The following is a 16,453-nucleotide window of genomic DNA, read 5'->3' as shown; positions in this document are numbered from 1 at the left end:
AGGAGAGATGAAGGGATTCCCGGGGGCTTTGAAGGAGAGATGAGGGGATTCTCGGGGGCTTTGAAGGAGAGATGAGGGGATTCTCGGGGCTTTGAAGGAGAGATGAGGGGATTCCCGGGGGCTTTGAAGGAGAGATGAGGGGATTCCCGGGGGCTTTGAAGGAGAGATGAGGGGATTCCCGGGGGCTTTGAAGGAGAGATGAGGGGATTCCCAGGGGCTTTGAAGGAGAGATGAGGGGATTCCCAGGGGCTTTGAAGGAGAGATGAGGGGATTCCCGGGGGCTTTGAAGGAGAGATGAGGGGATTCCCGGGGGCTTTGAAGGAGAGATGAGGGGATTCTCGGGGGCTTTGAAGGAGAGATGAAGGGATTCCCGGGGGCTTTGAAGGAGAGATGAGGGGATTCCCGGGGGCTTTGAAGGAGAGATGAGGGGATTCTCGGGGGCTTTGAAGGAGAGATGAAGGGATTCCCGGGGGCTTTGAAGGAGAGATGAGGGGATTCTCAGGGGCTTTGAAGGAGAGATGAGGGGATTCTCGGGGGCTTTGAAGGAGAGATGAGGGGATTCCCGGGGGCTTTGAAGGAGAGATGAGGGGATTCCCGGGGGCTTTGAAGGAGAGATGAGGGGATTCTCGGGGGCTTTGAAGGAGAGATGAAGGGATTCCCGGGGGCTTTGAAGGAGAGATGAGGGGATTCCCGGGGGCTTTGAAGGAGAGATGAGGGGATTCCCGGGGGCTTTGAAGGAGAGATGAGGGGATTCCCAGGGGCTTTGAAGGAGAGATGAGGGGATTCCCAGGGGCTTTGAAGGAGAGATGAGGGGATTCCCGGGGGCTTTGAAGGAGAGATGAGGGGATTCCCGGGGGCTTTGAAGGAGAGATGAGGGGATTCTCGGGGGCTTTGAAGGAGAGATGAAGGGATTCCCGGGGGCTTTGAAGGAGAGATGAGGGGATTCCCGGGGGCTTTGAAGGAGAGATGAGGGGATTCTCGGGGGCTTTGAAGGAGAGATGAAGGGATTCCCGGGGGCTTTGAAGGAGAGATGAGGGGATTCTCAGGGGCTTTGAAGGAGAGATGAGGGGATTCTCGGGGGCTTTGAAGGAGAGATGAGGGGATTCTCGGGGGCTTTGAAGGAGAGATGAGGGGATTCTCGGGGGCTTTGAAGGAGAGATGAGGGGATTCCCGGGGGCTTTGAAGGAGAGATGAGGGGATTCCCGGGGGCTTTGAAGGAGAGATGAGGGGATTCCCGGGGGCTTTGAAGGAGAGATGAGGGGATTCCCGGGGGCTTTGAAGGAGAGATGAGGGGATTCTCGGGGGCTTTGAAGGAGAGATGAGGGGATTCCCGGGGGCTTTGAAGGAGAGATGAGGGGATTCCCGGGGGCTTTGAAGGAGAGATGAGGGGATTCCCGGGGGCTTTGAAGGAGAGATGAGGGGATTCCCGGGGGCTTTGAAGGAGAGATGAGGGGATTCCCGGGGGCTTTGAAGGAGAGATGAGGGGATTCCCGGGGGCTTTGAAGGAGAGATGAGGGGATTCCCGGGGGCTTTGAAGGAGAGATGAGGGGATTCCCGGGGGCTTTGAAGGAGAGATGAGGGGATTCTCGGGGGCTTTGAAGGAGAGATGAGGGGATTCTCGGGGGATTTGAAGGAGAGATGAGGGGATTCTCGGGGGCTTTGAAGGAGAGATGAGGGGATTCCCGGGGGCTTTGAAGGAGAGATGAGGGGATTCTCGGGGGCTTTGAAGGAGAGATGAGGGGATTCCCGGGGGCTTTGAAGGAGAGATGAGGGGATTCTCGGGGGCTTTGAAGGAGAGATGAGGGGATTCTTGGGGCTTTGAAGGAGAGATGAGGGGATTCCCAGGGGCTTTGAAGGAGAGATGAGGGGATTCCCAGGGGCTTTGAAGGAGAGATGAGGGGATTCCCGGGGGCTTTGAAGGAGAGATGAGGGGATTCTCGGGGGCTTTGAAGGAGAGATGAGGGGATTCCCGGGGGCTTTGAAGGAGAGATGAGGGGATTCTCGGGGGCTTTGAAGGAGAGATGAGGGGATTCTCGGGGGCTTTGAAGGAGAGATGAGGGGATTCTCGGGGGCTTTGAAGGAGAGATGAGGGGATTCCCAGGGGCTTTGAAGGAGAGATGAGGGGATTCTCGGGGGCTTTGAAGGAGAGATGAGGGGATTCCCAGGGGCTTTGAAGGAGAGATGAGGGGATTCTCGGGGGCTTTGAAGGAGAGATGAGGGGATTCTTGGGGCTTTGAAGGAGAGATGAGGGGATTCCCAGGGGCTTTGAAGGAGAGATGAGGGGATTCCCAGGGGCTTTGAAGGAGAGATGAGGGGATTCCCAGGGGCTTTGAAGGAGAGATGAGGGGATTCCCGGGGGCTTTGAAGGAGAGATGAGGGGATTCCCGGGGGCTTTGAAGGAGAGATGAGGGGATTCCCGGGGGCTTTGAAGGAGAGATGAGGGGATTCCCAGGGGCTTTGAAGGAGAGATGAGGGGATTCTCGGGGGCTTTGAAGGAGAGATGAGGGGATTCCCGGGGGCTTTGAAGGAGAGATGAGGGGATTCCCGGGGGCTTTGAAGGAGAGATGAGGGGATTCTCGGGGGCTTTGAAGGAGAGATGAGGGGATTCCCGGGGGCTTTGAAGGAGAGATGAGGGGATTCTCGGGGGCTTTGAAGGAGAGATGAGGGGATTCCCGGGGGCTTTGAAGGAGAGATGAGGGGATTCCCGGGGGCTTTGAAGGAGAGATAAAAAGAAGAAATGAAGCAACCAAATAAGGAAGCCAAGTGGACAATTTATTAGGCAGAGGGGACCCTATCATACTATCATAGAGTTGTGACACCTATTATCTTAGGAAACTATAGAGACCCACAGAAGATAGGAAGAATAAAAGTACTAAAGGAAGCGGCTTAAAGGGACCCAAATGGGAACAATTAAAAAATACACGTCTCAGGGAAATGTGGCCCCAGAAAGGCTACAAGGGATAAATGGGAAAGGAGAAGGTGATATTAGTCTGGAAAGTAGTCCTAGATTATCATTGGCCTTGAATGTTCGTAATCAGCAAATAATTGGAATGGTGGAGTCGAGAGAAATGGAAAGTGATCTACAAGCAGCAAACAACAAAGAGATGGCAGAAATGTTTGGGGCCTTAGAAAAAATAATAAAGAATGAAATGGCAACTATCTGAAATGATCCGGGGCAGGTGCTGATAAGAGTGGAGGAAACGGAGGAGAAAATTAAACATCAGGCCCAAAACATTTCTCAACTAGAAAATGTACAATTTCTGGGGAAATTGTGTGAAGTGTTCTTGCCTGCAGCAGATGTCTGCAACTGGAGTGGGCGGAGTAACTGGGTGGAGTGGGCGGAGTAACTGGGTGGAGTGGGCGGAGCAGCCTTGGTCACTCTGCTGACACAGCTGGGTTGCTATGGCAACTCACTCTAGTGCAAGGTGAGAGGAATTTTTATAAACACACCGCTGCAACTTGCCAACTTCACTGGCGATTGCCATCTTCAAACGGTTGTAGTTTTAAAAGTATAAATGCTACTGCGAAGAGCTTTATATTGTGAGAATCACAAGAAGCAGACCTACATTGATGCATAGTATGTCTCAGAATTATTAAAAATGAAGGCATAATCGCAGTTTTAAAAAGTCCCTTAAAATTTCAGGTGGCTGTGAGTGAAGTTTCAATGAAAGTCAATGGTTGGCGTGAGTTGCAAACAAATGGTCATATTGTGAAAACTATCAGGAGTATGTCCTAGCCGTGAACATTTTTAGTGACAGCAGGGATAGCTGAACGTTTTGATATAAGATATGTGTAGGTGGGCGGGACAATGACAGAGTGATGGCAGTTTACAAATCATGTACTGATTTTTCCTTCCACCCTGTAGCTGTGCTCTGCTCCCACTCTAGATGCTCCATTCATTCCTATGGGAAAATTTCACCACAAAAACTGCGATATTTCGTGAACCATTCGGCGAAACGTTCCACAAAGTAATAGCAATCCGATCGGGAACAATCCGCACGTTTCCGTATATTACTGTCTATGGAGTGTAAAAACTGTGGGAGGAGTCAGGGGGGTAAATGTGGGAGGAGTTAGGGGGGTAAATATGGCTATAATAAGAATATATGTGAGATAACAGTAAGTGTTCTGCGAGAAGACATAATTAGAGAAAAAATAAAGACTATGGAGAAAACCCAGGAAAAATTGTTGTATAAATTGGAAGTACAAGAAAATAGGGACAGGAGGAATAATCTGAGGCTGAAAGGTGTCCCGGAGACTGCAGAAGGGGAAGTGCTGCAAGAAGAAATATGGAACATCTTATAATGGACAGATCTGAATTAGAAGTGATTAAAATGGATGGTGTCTTGAGAATAGGAAAACGATATCAAAGTGTTGGGAAGGAAAAACCGAGAGATGTAATGGTCCAACTCCACAGATATGGGGATAGAGAAGAGATTTGGAGGAAGATTAAAGGGAAAACAACGATTAAATATGGCGAAATGGACATTCAGATTTTTGCAGACTTTACACCGGAGACCTTGTGGAGAAAAACAACTCTGAAGCCTCTGATAGAGCAGATAAAAGAATGTCTTATAGATGGGGGACTCCAGTATGATTGGTTGGGAAAATGGAGTAACAGCTCACTGGAGATTTCCGGAGGATATGAGGGATTTTTGTGAAAGACTTGAGCTGCAAAGAATGGAGATTACTGCATAGAAGTAGTGGAGCCGATACTGACTGCTAGGTAAGGACAGATAACACATTGCAGAATATCAATGGTGTCATAATGGTGTCATAATGGTGTCATAAATACTTCCAGCAGTGATACAATGTATGTACAGAAAGCAAACTAGAATTATATTCTATGACAGTCCATGGCGAAGAACTTCCGCATAAAAGACACAGCAAGCAATGTGGGGTGATCACAGCGCCACACATTGTATAGACAAATCCACACGTGGCCAAGATGGCTCCTCACCTCCCAGTTAAGACCCACAGACACCAAGAGGGACATCTCCAGGGATGGAACACAGGCAACAATGATAAATTTGCTTCACTCTTCTCCTATCTCGGGGATCCTCAGATCCATATGACCATAGAGAAGCGATATTAAAAACAAAACAGATCCTCCACAGCGGAATCCTGCTTTTTATTTGACATATGGATAGAAAGAAGCCAAATGCCCCTCACATATAAACGAATACAAGCAATTTTCCATATCATGGGAGTATAGTCATGGATTCTGATGCTCTGATAATGTTATTCCACGATGCCTCCAAGAAAATGGCGTCACTGCGTAACCAGAAATGGCGTCACTGCGTAACCGGAAATGGCGTCACTGCGTAACCAGAAATGGCGTCACTGCGTAACCAGAAATGGCGTCACTGCGTAACCAGAAATGGCGTCACTGCGTAACCGGAAATGACGTCACTGCGTAACCGGAAATGGCGTCACTGCGTAACCAGAAATGGCGTCACTGCGTAACCGGAAATGCTGTCAATACGAACCGATGCGTTGTGTCACGATCCCCTCTGATGAAGTCACGTGTGGATTTGTCTATACAACGTGTGCGCTGTGATCACCCCACATAGCTTGCTGTGTCTTTTATGCGGAAGTTCTTCGCCATGGACTGTCATAGAATATAATTCTAGTTTGCTTTCTGTACATACATTGTATCTCTGCTGGAAGTATTTATGACACCATTATGACACCATTTCTATATTGCAATGTGTTAACTGTCCTTAACTAGCAGTCAGTATCAGCTCCACTATTTCTATGCAGTGATCGGGTTCTATAGAATGTTCCGTGTGGTGAGTGGGAGCAGCTTATTATTATCCATCCCCAGCGCAGGAGGTTATTATCATTTGTTAAACAATGGAGATTGCCGGATGGGAAGAAGAAAATAGAGAACGAGGAGAGACAAGACAAGAGGACTGCCAGTCTGTTAGGGGGAGAGTGGAGGAGGGGAGAGAAAGGGAAGGAAGGGAATTTTTTTTTTTTTTTCCCCCTCCTCTTGTTTCTTTCCGCTCCCCTACATCTCCTCTCCTCTCTTGTGGGAGGGAAGGGAGGGGAGGGGTGGGGAGTGGGATGGGAAAGGTGTAATAGGGGAGGGTGGGTAGGAGGGAACAGGGAAGGGTGGGTAGGAGGGAGGGGAGGGGGATGGCAAGGGTGTAATAGGGGAGGGTGAGTAGGAGGGAGGGGAGGGGGATAGGAAGGGTGTAATAGGGGAGGGTGAGTAGGAGGGAGGGGAGGGGGATAGGAAGGGTGTAATAGGGGAGGGTGGGTAGGAGGGAGGGGAGGGGGATAGGAAGGGTGTAATAGGGGAGGGTGGGTAGGAGGGAGGGGAATGGGAAGGGTGTAATAGGGGAGGGTGGGTAGGAGGGAGGGGAGGGGAGGGGAAGGGTGTAATAGGGGAGGGTGGGTAGGAGGGAACAGGGGAGGGGGATGGGAAGGGTGTAATAGGGGGGGTGGGTAGGAGGGAACAGGGGAGGGGGATGGGAAGGGTGTAATAGGGGAGGGTGGGTAGGAGGGAGGGGAATGGGAAGGGTGTAATAGGGGAGGGTGAGTAGGAGGGAGGGGAGGGGGATAGGAAGGGTGTAATAGGGGAGGGTGGGTAGGAGGGAGGGGAGGGGGATAGGAAGGGTGTAATAGGGGAGGGTGGGTAGGAGGGAGGGGAGGGGGATAGGAAGGGTGTAATAGGGGAGGGTGAGTAGGAGGGAGGGGAGGGGGATAGGAAGGGTGTAATAGGGGAGGGTGGGTAGGAGGGAGGGGAGGGGGATAGGAAGGGTGTAATAGGGGAGGGTGGGTAGGAGGGAGGGGAATGGGAAGGGTGTAATAGGGGAGGGTGGGTAGGAGGGAGGGGAGGGGAGGGGAAGGGTGTAATAGGGGGGGGTGGGTAGGAGGGAACAGGGGAGGGGGATGGGAAGGGTGTAATAGGGGGGGTGGGTAGGAGGGAACAGGGGAGGGGGATGGGAAGGGTGTAATAGGGGAGGGTGGGTAGGAGGGAGGGGAATGGGAAGGGTGTAATAGGGGAGGGTGGGTAGGAGGGAGGGGAGGGGAGGGGAAGGGTGTAATAGGGGGGGGTGGGTAGGAGGGAACAGGGGAGGGGGATGGGAAGGGTGTAATAGGGGGGGTGGGTAGGAGGGAACAGGGGAGGGGGATGGGAAGGGTGTAATAGGGGAGGGTGGGTAGGAGGGAGGGGAATGGGAAGGGTGTAATAGGGGAAGGTGGGTAGGAGGGAACAGGGGAGGGGGATGGGAAGGGTGTAATGGGGGGGTGGGTAGGAGGGAACAGGGGAGGGGGATGGGAAGGGTGTAATAGGGGGGGGTGGGTAGGAGGGAGGGGAATGGGAAGGGTGTAATAGGGGGGGGGGTGGGTAGGAGGGAGGGGAGGGGAGGGGAAGGGTGTAATAGGGGGGGGGTGGGTAGGAGGGAGGGGAGGGGAGGGGAAGGGTGTAATAGGGGGGGGTGGGTAGGAGGGAACAGGGGAGGGGGATGGGAAGGGTGTAATAGGGGGGGGTGGGTAGGAGGGAACAGGGAAGGGGTGTTAAAGTCAACACTCTGCATAAGAAAGGGAAGTATAAGGGAATTGGTGGAAAAGAGGAAATTGAGTAGAAAATAAAGAGATATAAGAAGTCTGGAAGATTTCCGGTTTATAACATATAATATAAATGGGTGGAACTGTCCGGGAGGAGATTTCAGCTATTCGAGGAGTTATTATTATTATTATTATTATTATTATACAGTATTTATAAAGTGCCGATAGTTGGCTCAGCGCTGTACATTACAGAGGGGACAGAACAATACAATACAATGTGATACATGAGGGGATCGAGGGCCCTGATCCTGGGAGATTACAATGCATCATAGAGAAGCTTCGGTGGTCTTTTTGCAGGAGACACATCTGGAGATGAAGTCAAATATTAAGTTGAACCCTAGAAATGACCCAACATGGTATTACGCAGATTCCCCATTAGAGAGCTAAGGGAGTAACAATAGGGAGTAGCAATAGGGAGTAACAATAGGGAGTAGCAATAGGGGGTAGCAATAGGGAGTAACAATAGGGAGTAGCAATAGGGGGTAGCAATAGGGGGTAGCAATAGGGAGTAGCAATAGGGAGTAGCAAGAAACATATCCCATCCTTCACCGATTTGTATTCACCGAGATAGACATAAGATGGAGACTAGGAGAACTGTGGGAGGAGCCAATACAGCCTGTGGGCGGGGACACACACAAACCAACCTGACATCCAGACAGTGAACCGAAGACGAGGAATCTGCCGCATAGAGATCCGCCAGAGCGCATAATCCCTTGTTCCCTACAGAGGAAAAAGTGTCAGATAAGGTGATCCTTCTATTCACCGATCCCTACCAATCCGACATCTACTCTATACCGATCCCTACCAATCCAACATCTACTCTATACCGATCCCTACCAATCCGACATCTACTCTATACCGATCCCTACCAATCCGAGATCTACTCTATACTGACCGCACCAATCCCCGATCTACTCTATACCGATCCCTACCAATCCGACATCTACTCTATACTGACCGCACCAATCCCCGATCTACTCTATACCGATCCCTACCAATCCGAGATCTACTCTATACCGATCCCTACCAATCCGACATCTACTCTATACCGATCCCTACCAATCCGAGATCTACTCTATACTGATCCCTACCAATCCGAGATCTACTCTATACTGACCGCACCAATCCCCGATCTACTCTATACCGATCCCTACCAATCCGAGATCTACTCTATACCGATCCCTACCAATCCGAGATCTACTCTATACCGATTCCTACCAATCCGAGATCTACTCTACACTGACCGCACCAATCCAAGATCTACTCTATACCGATTCCTACCAATCCGAGATCTACTCTACACTGACCGCACCAATCCCTGATCTAATCTATACCGATCCCACCAATCCCAGATCTTCTCTACACCGATCCCACCAATCCCAGATCTTCTCTACACCGATCCCACTAATCCCAGATCTTCTCTACACCGATCCCACCAATCCCAGATCCTCTCTACACCGATCCCACCAATCCCAGATCCTCTCTTTACCGATCCCACCAATCCCAGATCCTCTCTATACCGATCCCACCAATCCCTGATCTTCTCTACACCGATCCCACCAATCCCAGATCTTCTCTGTACCGATCCCACCAATCCCAGATCCTCTCTTTACCAATCCCACCAATCCCCGATCTTCTCTACACCGATCCCACCAATCCCAGATCCTCTCTATACCGATCCCACCAATCCCAAATCTTCTCTGTACCGATCCCACCAATCCCAGATCTTCTCTACACCGATCCCACCAATCCCAAATCTTCTCTACACCGGTCCCACCAATCCCAGATCCTCTCTATACTGATTCCCCACCAATCCCAGATCCTCTCTACACCGGTCCCACCAATCACAGATCCACTCTATATCTATCCCCACCGATCCCAGATCTACTCTCTACTGATCCCACCCATCCCAGATCTCTACACCAATCCCACCGATCCCAGATCTACTCTCTACTGATCCCACCCATCCCAGTTCTCTACACCAATCCCCACCAATCCCAGATCTACTCTCTACTGATCCCACCCATCCCAGATTTCTACACCAATCCCCACCGATCCCAGATCTACTCTCTACTGATCCCACCCATCCCAGATCTCTACACCAATCCTCACCGATCCCAGATCTACTCTCTACTGATACCACCCATCCCAGATTTCTACACCAATCCCCACCAATCCCGATCCTCCACCAACAGATCATCAACAGGCAGGACGTTACCTAAACGGTTTCCTCCCAACTTCAGGATCTTCAGGACGGAATTTTTCTTCAGAGCGCCAACAAACAGAGCGAGGAAATCCCGCGGCATTCTCTCAAAGAGACGGCAGAAGGAGAACTTGATTTCTATGGAGAACAGGTGATGGTGAGCAGTGATGGGCGGAGCTTGGGCGGTCACATGACCCCATCAGAGATGGACTTACCTTCCAGGCTGGAGTGACTCAGGAGGTGAACAATGTCAGTCGGAGAGTCGGTCAGGTTCAGGTCATGGAAGCCGAGTCTGCGCAGAGCTCCGTTATGTTCTGCAAATACAGACATCATCGCTGGACTGCAAGATCCCGCCCACAGACAAGCCCCACCCACCGATCACCTACCAAACCACAGGCAGGACAACCAACCTGCATAGGCGGCATATCGGGAGAAACGTCACATACACGGCCAGACCGCCATCACTGCGAGTGGAGGACGAGCAACCCCCATCCTGTGCCGCTGTGGCCAATGGGCACCCCTTGATGTAAGCTGCCAAGAATGGGCGCCATTCTGCTCCGCCCCTCTGGATGATGGGCACCGCCCCCCTCTGGATGATGGGCACCGCCCCCCTCTGGATGATGAGCACCGCCCCCCTCTGGATGATGGGCACCGCCCCCCTCTGGATGATGGGCACCGCCCTATATCACACAGAAAAATGGTGAATCCAGATGCTGGCATGGCAGATACCTGGCTGGTCATCTCATCCCACAAACTGCCTGTGGAATCCAACCGGGTTTGGTTAGCGATGACAGCAGGGCAGGCCATTATCATCCATGGGGGGGGCGGGGGGAAGGCAGTAACTACCATGGGGGGTTGTGGGCAGGCCATTATCATCCATGGGGGGGGCGGGGGGAAGGCAGTAACCACCATGGGGGGTTGTGGGCAGGCCATTATCATCCATGGGGGGGCGGGGGGAAGGCAGTAACTACCATGGGGGGTTGTGGGCAGGCCATTATCATCCATGGGGGGGCGGGGGGAAGGCAGTAACTACCATGGGGGGTTGTGGGCAGGCCATTATCATCCATGGGGGGGGGGCGGGGGGAAGGCAGTAACTACCATGGGGGGTTGTGGGCAGGCCATTATCATCCATGGGGGGGGCGGGGGGCAGGCAGTAACCACCATGGGGGGTTGTGGGCAGGCCACTATCATCGGGGGGGAGGGCAGGCCATTATCATCCATGGGGGGGGGCAGGCAGTAACCACCACGGGGGGTTGTGGGCAGGCCATCATCATCCGTGGGGGGCGGGGGGCAAGCAGTAACCACCATGGGGGTTTGTGGGAAGGCCATTATCATCGGGGGGGGCAGGCCATTATCATCCATGGGGGGGCAGGCAGTAACCACCATGGGGGGTTGTGGGCAGGCCACTATCATCGGGGGGGAGGGCAGGCCATTATCATCCATGGAGGGGCAGGCAGTAACCACCATGGGGGGTTGTGGGCAGGCCACTATCATCGGGGGGGAGGGCAGGCCATTATCATCCATGGGGGGGGCGGGGGGAAGGCAGTAACTACCATGGGGGGTTGTGGGCAGGCCATTATCATCCATGGGGGGGGGGCGGGGGGAAGGCAGTAACTACCATGGGGGGTTGTGGGCAGGCCATTATCATCCATGGGGGGGGCGGGGGGCAGGCAGTAACCACCATGGGGGGTTGTGGGCAGGCCACTATCATCGGGGGGGAGGGCAGGCCATTATCATCCATGGGGGGGGGCAGGCAGTAACCACCACGGGGGGTTGTGGGCAGGCCATCATCATCCGTGGGGGGCGGGGGGCAAGCAGTAACCACCATGGGGGTTTGTGGGAAGGCCATTATCATCGGGGGGGGCAGGCCATTATCATCCATGGGGGGGCAGGCAGTAACCACCATGGGGGGTTGTGGGCAGGCCACTATCATCGGGGGGGAGGGCAGGCCATTATCATCCATGGAGGGGCAGGCAGTAACCACCATGGGGGGTTGTGGGCAGGCCACTATCATCGGGGGGGAGGGCAGGCCATTATCATCCATGGGGGGGGCAGGCAGTAACCGCCACGGGGGGTTGTGGGCAGGCCATTATCATCCGTGGGGGGCGGGGGGCAAGCAGTAACCACCATGGGGGTTTGTGGGAAGGCCATTATCATTGGGGGGGGCAGGCCACTATCATTGGGGGGGAGGGCAGGCCATTATCATCCATGGGGGGGCAGGCAGTAACCACCATGGGGGGTTGTGGGCAGGCCATTATCATCGGGGGGGAGGGCAGGCCATTATCATCCATGGAGGGGCAGGCAGTAACCACCATGGGGGGTTGTGGGCAGGCCATTATCATCCATGGGGGGGGCAGGCAGTAACCACCACGGGGGGTTGTGGGCAGGCCATTATCATCGGGGGGGGCAGGCCATTATCATCCCTGGGGGGGCAGTAACCACCCTGGGGGTCTCCTCACCTGAGACTGTTTGCAGCACAAGTCTGACATCCTCCTGGCGGCTCAGCACCGCGTTGTCCAGCGACAGCTCCAGCAGGCAGGGCGAGGCCTTCAGTGCCGACACCAAACGCTGCACATCTAACGGGTTCTGCGGGAAGCGAAGGTCCAGCTGCTTCAACTGGTTCTCTGCAGAAAGGAAAGATTTATACCATGAAGAGGGAGATGATTGCACAACTGTACCTGTGATCTCTGCGGGCCCCGCCTCCACCACCCACCTGTGATCTCTGCGGGCCCCGCCTCCACCACCCACCTGTGATCTCTGCGGGCCCCGCCTCCACCACCCACCTGTGATCTCTGCGGCCCCGCCTCCACCACCTGTGATCTCTGCGGGCCCGCCTCCACCACCCACCTGTGATCTCTGCGGCCCCGCCTCCACCACCCACCTGTGATCTCTGCGGGCCCCGCCTCCACCACCCACCTGTGATCTCTGCGGGCCCCGCCTCCACCACCTGTGATCTTTGCGGGCCCCGCCTCCACCACCCACCTGTGATCTCTGCGGGCCCCGCCTCCACCACCTACCTGTGATCTCTGCGGGCCCCGCCTCCACCACCCACCTGTGATCTCTGCGGGCCCCGCCTCCATCACCCACCTGTGATCTCTGCGGCCCCGCCTCCATCACCCACCTGTGATCTCTGCAGGCCCCACCACCCTCCTGTGATCTCTGCGGGCCCCGCCTCCACCACCCACCTGTGATCTCTGCGGGCCCCGCCTCCACCACCCACCTGTGATCTCTGCGGCTCCGCCTCCACCACCCACCTGTGATCTCTGCCGCCCCGCCTCCACCACCCACCTGTGATCTCTGCGGGCCCCGCCTCCACCACCCACCTGTGATCTCTGCGGGCCCCGCCTCCACCACCCACCTGTGATCTCTGCAGGCCCCGCCTCCACCACCCACCTGTGATAGCTGCGGGCCCCGCCTCCACCACCCACCTGTGATCTCTGCGGGCCCCGCCTCCACCACCCACCTGTGATCTTTATGGGCCCCGCCTTCACCAACCACCTGTGATCTCTACGGGCCCCGCCTCCACCAACCACCTGTGATCTCTGTGGGCCCCGCCTCCACCACCCACCTGTGATCTTTACGGGCCCCGCCTCCACCAACCACCTGTGATCTCTACGGGCCCGCCTCCACCAACCACCTATGATCTCTATGGGCCCCGCCTCCACCAACAACCTGTGATCTCTATGGGCCCTGCCTCCACCAACCACCTGTGATCTCTACGGGCCCTGCCTCCACCACCCACCTGTGATCTCTGTGGGCCCCGCCTCCACTACCCACCTGTGATTTCCGAGCCCCGCCTTCACTACTTACCTGTGAACTCTGCAGGCCCCGCCTCCACCACCACCTTGTCACTGCTCTCCTCCAGGTCGTAGCACAGCAGGAGTGACTGCAGGGCGGGAAAGGTGCGGAGGATGGTCTGGGCCAGGTCCAGGATGGTGACATAGGTGCTGAAATCACTCATAGAGACGGCACTGAGGGAGCAACGGGGGTCCCGGGACAGAGTGGACAACGCCTCCAGGACCATGCTGATATTGGTCTGCAGATCTAAGAAGAGACAAAAACATCAGAAACTCTGCGCTCCGTCATCACAGCTGGGCAGAGTCTACATCCCGCCCCGAGGATTATCATCACAGCTGGGCAGAGTCTACATCCCCGCCCCCGAGGGTTATCACAGCTGGGCAGAGTCTACATCCCCGCCCCCGAGGGTTATCACAGCTGGGCAGAGTCTACATCCCCGCCCCTGAGGGTTATCACAGCTGGGCAGAGTCTACATCCCCGCCCCCGAGGGTTATCACAGCTGGGCAGAGTCTACATCCCCGCCCCTGAGGTTTATCATCACAGCTGGGCAGAGTCTACATCCCCGCCCCCGAGGGTTATCATCACTGCTGGGCAGAGTCTACATCCCCGCCCCCGAGGGTTATCATCACAGCTGGGCAGAGTCTACATCCCCGCCCCCGAGGGTTATCACAGCTGGGCAGAGTCTACATCCCCGCCCCAGAGGGTTATCACAGCTGGGCAGAGTCTACATCCCCGCCCCCGAGGGTTATCACAGCTGGGCAGAGTCTACATCCCCGCCCCCGAGGGTTATCATCACAGCTGGGCAGAGTCTACATCCCCGCCCCCGAGGGTTATCATCACAGCTGGGCAGAGTCTACATCCCCGCCCCCGAGGGTTATCACAGCTGGGCAGAGTCCACAACCCCACCCCCGAGGGTTATCATCACAGCTGGGCAGAGTCTACATCCCCGCCCCTGAGGGTTATCACAGCTGGGCAGAGTCTACATCCCTGCCCCTGAGGGTTATCACAGCTGGGCAGAGTCTACATCCCCGCCCCCGAGGGTTATCACAGCTGGGCAGAGTCTACATCCCCGCCCCTGAGGGTTATCACAGCTGGGCAGAGTCTACATCCCCGCCCCCGAGGGTTATCACAGCTGGACAGAGTCTACATCCCCGCCCCCGAGGTTTATCATCACAGCTGGGCAGAGTCTACATCCCCGCCCCTGAGGTTTATCATCACAGCTGGACACAGAGTCTACATCCCTGCCCCTGAGGGTTATCACAGCTGGGCAGAGTCTACATCCCCGCCCCCGAGGGTTATCATCACAGCTGGGCATAGAGTCTACATCCCCGCCCCCGAGGGTTATCATCACAGCTGGGCAGAGTCTACATCCCCGCCCCCGAGGGTTATCACAGCTGGGCAGAGTCTACATACCCGCCCCCGAGGGTTATCACAGCTGGGCAGAGTCAACATCCCCGCCCCCGAGGGTTATCACAGCTGGGCAGAGTCTACATCCCCGCCCCCGAGGGTTATCACAGCTGGGCAGAGTCTACATCCCCGCCCCCGAGGGTTATCACAGCTGGGCAGAGTCTACATCCCCGCCCCCGAGGGTTATCACAGCTGGGCAGAGTTTACATCCCCGCCCCCGAGGGTTATCACAGCTGGGCAGAGTCTACATCCCCGCCCCCGAGGGTTATCACAGCTGGGCAGAGTCTACATCCCCGCCCCCGAGGGTTATCATCACAGCTGGGCAGAGTCTACATCCCCGCCCCTGAGGGTTATCACAGCTGGGCAGAGTCTACATCCCCGCCCCCGAGGGTTATCATCACAGCTGGGCATAGAGTCTACATCCCCGCCCCCGAGGGTTATCATCACAGCTGGGCAGAGTCTACATCCCCGCCCCCGAGGGTTATCACAGCTGGGCAGAGTCTACATACCCGCCCCCGAGGGTTATCACAGCTGGGCAGAGTCTACATCCCCGCCCCCGAGGGTTATCACAGCTGGGCAGAGTCTACATCCCCGCCCCCGAGGGTTATCACAGCTGGGCAGAGTCTACATCCCCGCCCCCGAGGGTTATCACAGCTGGGCAGAGTCTACATCCCCGCCCCCAAGGGTTATCACAGCTGGGCAGAGTTTACATCCCCGCCCCCGAGGGTTATCACAGCTGGGCAGAGTCTACATCCCCGCCCCCGAGGGTTATCACAGCTGGGCAGAGTCTACATCCCCGCCCCCGAGGGTTATCATCACAGCTGGGCAGAGTCTACATCCCCGCCCCTGAGGGTTATCACAGCTGGGCAGAGTCTACATCCCCGCCCCCGAGGGTTATCACAGCTGGGCAGAGTCTACATCCCCGCCCCCGAGGGTTATCACAGCTGGGCAGAGTCTACATCCCCGCCCCCGAGGGTTATCATCACAGCTGGGCAGAGTCTACATCCCCGCCCCCGAGGTTTATCATCACAGCTGGGCAGAGTCTACATCCCCGCCCCCAAGGGTTATCACAGCTGGGCAGAGTTTACATCCCCGCCCCCGAGGGTTATCACAGCTGGGCAGAGTCTACATCCCCGCCCCCGAGGGTTATCACAGCTGGGCAGAGTCTACATCCCCGCCCCCGAGGGTTATCATCACAGCTGGGCAGAGTCTACATCCCCGCCCCTGAGGGTTATCACAGCTGGGCAGAGTCTACATCCCCGCCCCCGAGGGTTATCACAGCTGGGCAGAGTCTACATCCCCGCCCCCGAGGGTTATCACAGCTGGGCAGAGTCTACATCCCCGCCCCCGAGGGTTATCATCACAGCTGGGCAGAGTCTACATCCCCGCCCCCGAGGGTTATCATCACAGCTGGGCAGAGTCTACATCCCCGCCCCCGAGGGTTATCACAGCTGGGCAGAGTCCACATCC

General features: G+C 55.5%; 1 protein-coding gene across 1 annotated transcript in view; it reads right to left on the bottom strand.

The window, feature by feature from the left end:
* Positions 1-13,822, bottom strand: part of LRRC41 (leucine rich repeat containing 41) — a gene marked incomplete at its 5' end in the record, with an annotated part of 43,018 nt that extends 29,196 nt beyond the window's left edge. Inside the window, 5 exons of the mRNA XM_089664236.1 lie at positions 8,220-8,295; positions 9,794-9,916; positions 9,994-10,092; positions 12,238-12,402; positions 13,589-13,822. Of these exons, the coding sequence (XP_089520362.1) occupies positions 8,220-8,295; positions 9,794-9,916; positions 9,994-10,092; positions 12,238-12,402; positions 13,589-13,822 (697 nt within the window). The remainder of the gene's footprint in view (positions 1-8,219; positions 8,296-9,793; positions 9,917-9,993; positions 10,093-12,237; positions 12,403-13,588) is intronic.
* Positions 13,823-16,453: the final 2,631 nt, after the last annotated feature.

This window comes from Staurois parvus, unplaced genomic scaffold, assembly GCF_062004578.1.
Source record: "Staurois parvus isolate SC_StPar_1 unplaced genomic scaffold, SC_StPar_1.0 ptg001863l, whole genome shotgun sequence".
In the NCBI taxonomy this organism is placed as follows: Eukaryota; Metazoa; Chordata; class Amphibia; order Anura; family Ranidae; genus Staurois; species Staurois parvus.
The sequence above is the reverse complement of the archived record's forward strand: the minus strand, read 5'-3'. Positions and strand labels throughout refer to the sequence as shown.